This window comes from Ascidia mentula, chromosome 2 (assembly GCF_947561715.1).
Source record: "Ascidia mentula chromosome 2, kaAscMent1.1, whole genome shotgun sequence".
Taxonomy (NCBI): Eukaryota; Metazoa; Chordata; class Ascidiacea; order Phlebobranchia; family Ascidiidae; genus Ascidia; species Ascidia mentula.
The window spans coordinates 2,318,724-2,326,156 of record NC_138567.1 but is presented as its reverse complement, the minus strand read 5'-3'; the positions used below and the strand labels follow the sequence as shown (position 1 = coordinate 2,326,156).

Genomic DNA, 7,433 nt, shown 5'->3' with positions numbered 1-7,433 from the left:
AAATAGTCGGACAAAAACGACTTTCGTTTGTCCTTCCGTCACGGGTGGACATAACGCTATATGGCCGACTTACACGGATATAAATCGCCACGTGCACGCGTTTCAGTTCCACTATCCTGAAGGTATTATTGAAAAATATAATATTTTGCTCAATTGCGCCGCGCAGCGTTAGCGTCTATGGTTGTCTGCGCCACGCTGCCAACAGGGTCGTAAGCAAGGTCAAAGGTTTTGATTACTTTTTTTGGCATCGGAGCGGAACTATTTCTAGCAATAGTAGGTTTTTTTTTAGTTTTGTTACTTTTAAAGCATTGCCATCCTACTTCTGCCTTTTGTCGCAGGTAACATATCACAAAAATGCCCAAAGGAAGTTTAAAGAGAAGATGGAGTGATAGTGAAGAGGATGATTTGGTTGTGGTAGCGAAAGAGTTACACTTAGTCCAACAAACAGACAGTAAGGCAAGAAGAAACAAAAATATCATGATGCAGGCTGTTGGCGAAATGAGGAAACGGGGTCATGATTTCACAGAGTAGGTTATGTCAGTTTTAATAAATTTGTCATATTTTGTCAGGGGTGTTTTCCACCAAATTTGTGTTATTGCTGTTGCCTCCAAACAAAGAACAAATCAGAAAAAAATGGAAATTTATGAAGACCAAGTGTTTTGAAATTAATAGTGAACTTAATCTTTCTGGAGCCTCATCCAAAAATTTAAAATGGCGTCATCTGACTGCAATGTCAGACATACTTATTTCAAGACCTCGATCCAAGGTAAACATAAGTTCTTTTGCAACTATTCATTGCTAAACTGTTTAACTGTTGAAGACTGCAAGACCTGGCTTTGGATTTGAATCCTTAAAGTCACCTTTACCCCAGACACTGGATGGATACGAGTTTCAAATGGATTGTGGTAATTTATTAAATGCTTTATAAATATAACTTTTTTGATGACATGTAATTAGCAGAAACACCCGAGGGGGAATTTGAAGCAGCTATTCTAAATTCTTTTGGTGAAACTTTAAACACTACACCCACTATTGAACCACACACATCTCAAAATCAATTCCACCATAACAATGAACCAACAACATCACAAAATGAGTTCCAACAAAATCCTACACAACTTGATGAACCACACATTTCGCAAGAATACTCCCACACAAACACCACACAAAATGACCAACCATGTTCTCCACAAGACCACACCCAACCTATCAGCACACAAAATGATGAAACTTAGCCATCCAGCTTGGACTCCTCAAGAAACATCACAGGTATGTGCAGTGATATTTGGCAAAAACAAACACTTCAGTTGGAACTAATGTATTTGCAACAGGAAGATCTAGGAGAACCATGAGAAGAAGAGCAGCTCAAACAAGGCAACAGGATCAAACAGACAGCTTAATTCAACTTATGACCCAGGCTAATGAGAATCATCAACAACAAATGAATGTCTTGCTCAGTTCTGTTACAAATTTAATTAACTTGATTCAAAGAACCTTGGAAAATGACTCAACAAACTAAATATTTCCATTTGCTAGAGATATTAACTTGTGTTAGGTGTTTATAAAAATACACCCAAATCTTTTAAATATTCAGGTTATATGTTTATTGTGGGTGTAGTCAAATTAAATTTAAAATAAGGGCGAATCAAACATGCTCAAAAATATAATCAGCAATTGTATCACGGACATGGTTGCCAATAGGTGGGTCTCGCTGAGCTGATGACCCAACACTTTCCTGATTTTCCACATCAAGTGGGACTGAGGTTTGAGCTTCCTCACAAAGATAGTGGAGGATACAACAAGCTCCAATAACAAAGGGAGCTTCTTCCAGATGCACATCCAACTGCCTCTTTAAAATTCGCCACCGTGCTTTCAGCCTTCCGAATGCATTTTCCACAACCATTCGAACACTGCTATGGTGAAAGTTGAACATTTCCTGGCGAGGTGTTAGTCTTGATCCCGTGTAAGGTCGCATAAGCCATGGCAACATAGGGTAAGCTGCGTCACCCACTATCATTAACAGGATTTGAACCCCATTTATTGTTATATCCCCCTAAAAGAGTGAGACAGTGCGTAAACTTGTTTAATTTTAACTACTTCAGGAATGGGTTACCATACCTTTGGTAGAACAGCCGAGTTGCGATATACTTCCGATGCACGAAGAACGCTGGCATCATGGACACATATCTAAATCTATTAATACTAATGAATCTCTGGTCTGGTTTTGAAATGACAAAAAAAAACTGTATTGGTTGTCTACAACTGCTTGGAGAAAAAGTGATGGAAATCTCTTCCTGTTTAAAAAATCACTGAGTCCATCCTTTGGTGGTGTAATATGGATGTGGCACCCATCAATAGCTCCATAAACTTGGGGAAATCCTGATTTTTGGTGATTTTCACAGGCGATGTGTTTTGCTTCCTGAGTAGCCTACTTGGAAGTTTGATAAACTGGTCCCGTTTGTTACAAATAGCATGACAAAATCTAAAAAAAAACATGTCAGTAAAGCTCACTTTTCACTGTAGCTGTTCAAAATATCGTCAAAATTTCAACTTACGAGTGTAGACACCGATGTACTGACGTTTTGTGAATTCCAAACATGGCAGCAACAACTCTATACTCCGAGGCTGAGGCTAATTTGTAGAGATCAACAGCAACTCTTTTCTCCAGTGATATGGGTGCTCTCACTGATCGTTCATCTAAACACAAAGGTCATTTTATTAAAAAAAAAAAACATGACAGTGATTGGGTGGCCCATTTTAGCAAGTAATTCAACCAACCGGTCGAACGTAGCCTTCCTAATCCTAAAATGGGCCACCCAATCACTGTCATTAAAATCTTTAACGATGTTGTTCCACCAATCGGATGATCTATAAAAATTTTACTGCACATAATTGAAACTTGAAACGCTATAATGTATCTGCCTACCTTCTTAACATCCATCTTCTTTTATGTTTCCTTAAATTGTGCTTTGCTGCAACAATAGCATGCACTGTACTCAGCAACCTCTGATGAGTAGCGAGATTTGTAATACAAAGTATTTTTAAAACTACAGTTAGTATTAAAACTATCTTTTTTAGCTTTCGTGACACTGTTGATGCATTGGATGGCATTCTTTCCTCTATATAGTCTAAAATGTTATTGAACAAGGTCGTCGTTGTAGATGCGTGTTCTATTTTAGAAAACTCCGTATAGATCTGACACCATTTCAGCATAACAATCTTTTATTGAGATGGCAAAACTTGACAGACATCACACAGCAAATCCAAGAGTTCAGTCGTCGACTGTCAATCCATAGTATAGAGTATACTATGGTCAATCGATAGTTGTTGTTGCTTACGTCACGCTTGGATAATTTTGGCCATGGAAACGCAAGCTATTTTGGCCATTCCAATTTGTTCGACTTTTTAGTAATGACCGAGTGTTTTGTCCGAGTGTAAATTGGCCATGGAAACGAAGTATTAGAATGGTGAAAAAGGCAAAAATCGATGCCCGGATTATAAGAATTAAACAAATTAATGTTAATATTCAACCATCATTGCATAACATAATGCAGTAGGCTAACGTTTCAGCAACTTTTCCTGGAAAGTCCGAGTGAGATTTGAATGGCGTGATTGCCCCACTGCACAGGTTTCCCTACTTATATGTGAAGGTTGCCTGACAAGTTGTGCGCTTGCACATCAGTGTATTTTGGCCACAATATACCCCGTGAAACCACTGAGAGCTCAGTTGGTAGAGCGTTGGGCCTGGTTAGCCCAGGGTCGTGAGTAAAAACCTCACCGAGAGCTTGATTTATCATGCATTGACAGGATTGGTTGGGGTTTTAATTATTTATGTGCATTTTGCAGGTTTACACACAGCGGTATACTGATGCCTCTTGCTGGAAGACGAGGGTTTTTTAAACAGGAAACTGCAACAAATCGCGCCGCGAAGATGGACTTTACGTTCATAGAAACTGCGGTTCCAATGCATATCCTTGCAAAGGATAATTGAAGTTGCTTTTTTCGAGGGTGGAGTTGCTTTTCCAGTCAAGAGATTTAAATTTCTGCCCACTGAAGTAAAACCTGCATTAAACATAAAATAAAAAAACAACTCAAATTTAACATCGACATGAATCTTACACTTTAGAAAAATTACATAGCTGTATTTGCAGACAAACTTATAAGCTAATTTCCTTTTTTGGAATATTATCTGTGTATGTGAACACAAAAATAAAAAAAACAAGCACAGATTGAAATGAGCCGGTTTGCATGTCTTGTTAATGCTGGCATGATTTTCAATGTTAACCATCTGTAAGGTTTAATGTTGTTCAATTTGGCTGATGATACAAAATGTCCTTTCAGTACATATGGAAAATACCTGTTTGTGGTGGTAAAACATTACCATTAACTGAAGATTGATTTGCTGGAATGAAGTTTTTTGTAGCATCGCTGACAGAATTGTGGTAACTTTCAGGTTCACCAGTGTTCAAAGCAGTGTCTACATTTGAGAAGCAAACTAATGTGGATGAGGCAAAAGTACAAACAAACAAATATTTAGAGGCAAACTAACACTATACATTGATTATGATAAGAAATACGCTTGCTAATATCAATGAAAATTATAAAAGTAATGCAACCACTTATGATAATAGAGTTGCAGAAAGTGACATTTTTTGATCGACAGGCCTCATCCACATTAAACTACTACCCACAGTTTCCAGCTAAATGGACAGACTTACACGATTTAACAGTGTGCCAACTTCACAACAGTATTTTCAGCTTTTAAAATACCTGTTTGTTGCTTCTGCGGTATGGTTTGTGCACGTTGCTGTGCTGTAGTGACACGCAAAGCATGACCATTCCCATTCAAAGGATGTTGAAGGCTTTCACCATTATTCAAGCAATCTAAACATTACAAGATCAAAAAAATATAATGGGAAAAACCTACACAGTGTCCATTTTTTGGGGCAATGCAAACTATTTTCTGGGCCCTATCAATCAATGTATAATATACATATATACATTGTATATAAATGTTAAAACTAAGCTTTGTAAAAGTCTAAATAAGAAATATATTTATAGATCTCAGTGAAGTGTCAACTGAAGATCCCAGGCAAGTTACATTAATACAAACAAATTGCCAGGCGACCACATTTATTTGCCATCATCAAAAACACTTGTTTAGTTCATACTAAACATGCTTATTTTTTACATCGCCAAACAGAAGTCTTTGCCGCAAGCAGTCCTACCTTACCATATAAAAGTATATATACATGATTTCTGTGTTGTCTTAGGTGGATGTTGAAGCTATTATGGGTTGCACAGTATTTTTGCAACTTGATATCAGCATCTTCATACACTAGTCATGAAAATATGTGTTTATGTTGTTTGTACCTTCATAATGTTGCTGACTGTGTCTGGTGGCTGCATGTTCTTCTTTTGCACCATCCGTGTTAACCTCAGCAGATGATGTGTTTCCTTAAATAAAATAAACACATCACAATTTTAAAAATTTCCATAATCTGACATTCTACACTAGTGATGCATGGAATCGTCCAAATTCGGTTCTGGTCCAAACCAAATATTCAGTTTTTGCGATAGTTTTCAAGTTGTATCAACGATTTTGTACCAGGCATGGGCACAACGATAATATTTCATTGAACACCATCGCTCCCATTTTTTAATTTTTTTGTGTGATGCACAACTACGCAGAAAAGATAAGATTTGCGCCCAAAATATTATCATCTTTCAAAGTATTGGAAATTATTAATACAGTTCACATGCTATTGTTGGTATCTCACAATGTTTTCATGAGCGTATAAGTTTAGTTTTGTCCAAATCAAAACAAATTATTGGGCCAAAACTGAATCTTCATCGAAATCGCAGATTCGCGGAATAAATTTGGCAAACCGAAGCTTCATTACATCACTACTCTACACTATAAACCAGTGATTTCCAACCTTTTTGTGGTTGTGTACCACTTGGAGGTAAAACAAATTTACAAAGTAACCTAGGGGATGAAATAACAAACATTTTTTGATCACTTGCGATTTTTAAAATTTGAACTATATCCGCAAATTACGTAAAGGCGCTCGCATACGACCTGGAATGCTTTTGCAAACCACTAGTGGTACTACCGGTTGGGAAACACTACTACAAACCAACTGAAGCTGTTACTAACATTGTAGCAAAAAGTGTTTATGTTACACACTTACAAAACACTTTTATAAAGAGATAATTGAAACAAAGTGCTTCTTTATCAATATTAAAAAAAAAACAATCTTACATACCTGAAACTTCCTCAGTATTCATACAATGAGCACCTAAACACTGTAATATTGTGGCCATTGCTTTATAGGCAGAATTAAGGGGCATAGATTGAAGTGTATCTGCCACAAAATTGCCAAAGTTTGAAAAGTTATAAGTTTTTGATTCCTTTGAATGCGTATTGTTGTGATCAAAGTTTTCCTGGTAAAAGGGCAAATAGTTAAATAATAACATACATACATGAAATAAAGCAAAATTTTGTTACCTGCGACTCTGAGGTTGACAGTTTTCGTTTCTTACAAAGCGATGAGGAGTTTGTAGATGTTGATGTACACGAAATATCTTTCTCTTCCATTTTATTTCCATGAGATTCTACAAAACATTTCAAAAGTAATTAAATTATCTTTAACATTATACACAGGGTGTTGCTTTGTAATTGCGATTGAACATGGGGAAAAAAATTATCGTGTGCGTCGAACAGCAAAAATATCGAAGTCTAGTGACTGATTTTTTAAATCTCGCTCGGACTTTTCAGGAAAAAGTGGCTGATACAGCTATAGGCTGTAAAACCTGTAAACCTAAAACATAATATAACATACCTTTTTCAGGAAATTCAGTTGTGTCTGAATCAAGGTTGTCAACAATACTGTAAACAGACATAATTTTATACACTCACAAAACATAATAGAATTTTGAATAGCTTACATCGGTAGTCGTAAATGACCCTGTAAGAACTGTAGATCCTTGTAGTACTTCCAAACTCTTGTTTTACCTTTAGCACTTTTTTTATTTCTATCCATAGTTTTTTTTACTTTTGAAAATCGATCACGCAGACTTTTCCACCTTTCCTTGCAGTCATCCACTGAATATTTTTTATAAAATTAACATCTTGCATAATTGTTAGAATCACAAAAGCAGTAGCCAATGTAACAAAAGAATTAACCTGATTGATGCGTTTTTTGACTAATTCGTAGCCACACATTTTCTTTGAATTCCTTATCTTTGTAATCTTTGTGTTTAGAATCATACAGACATGGCTCACGGCTAACCATTGGTATCAACACCTTAGCAAGCTCCATTATAAACAACTTTGGGGTCTAAACAAAAATTTTGTTATTTGAAATACTGTAAACTATAAATTAAGCAATCCACTCAAACCACAAATTCACGCTGCTAGCAATTGTATC

The 7,433-nt window shown here is 36.4% G+C and overlaps 1 protein-coding gene across 4 annotated transcripts; it reads right to left on the bottom strand.

Moving 5' to 3' along the window:
- Positions 1-3,213: 3,213 nt before the first annotated feature.
- Positions 3,214-7,433, bottom strand: LOC145889428 (uncharacterized). 4 transcript variants are annotated; one of them, XM_082980381.1, is made up of 10 exons: positions 7,405-7,433; positions 7,190-7,343; positions 6,952-7,108; positions 6,846-6,892; positions 6,512-6,618; positions 6,270-6,447; positions 5,374-5,457; positions 4,771-4,884; positions 4,358-4,495; positions 3,214-4,062 (listed from the first exon to the last, which is right to left on the bottom strand). In XM_082980381.1, exons 2-10 carry the CDS (start codon positions 7,323-7,325, stop codon positions 3,830-3,832), a joined length of 1,194 nt encoding a protein of 397 aa, XP_082836507.1. In that variant the 5' UTR covers positions 7,326-7,343; positions 7,405-7,433; the 3' UTR covers positions 3,214-3,829. The 4 variants fall into 4 exon arrangements, with proteins under 4 accessions (XP_082836507.1, XP_082836509.1, XP_082836508.1 ...); XM_082980383.1 differs by having other exon boundaries at positions 4,382-4,495; XM_082980382.1 differs by having other exon boundaries at positions 4,358-4,477.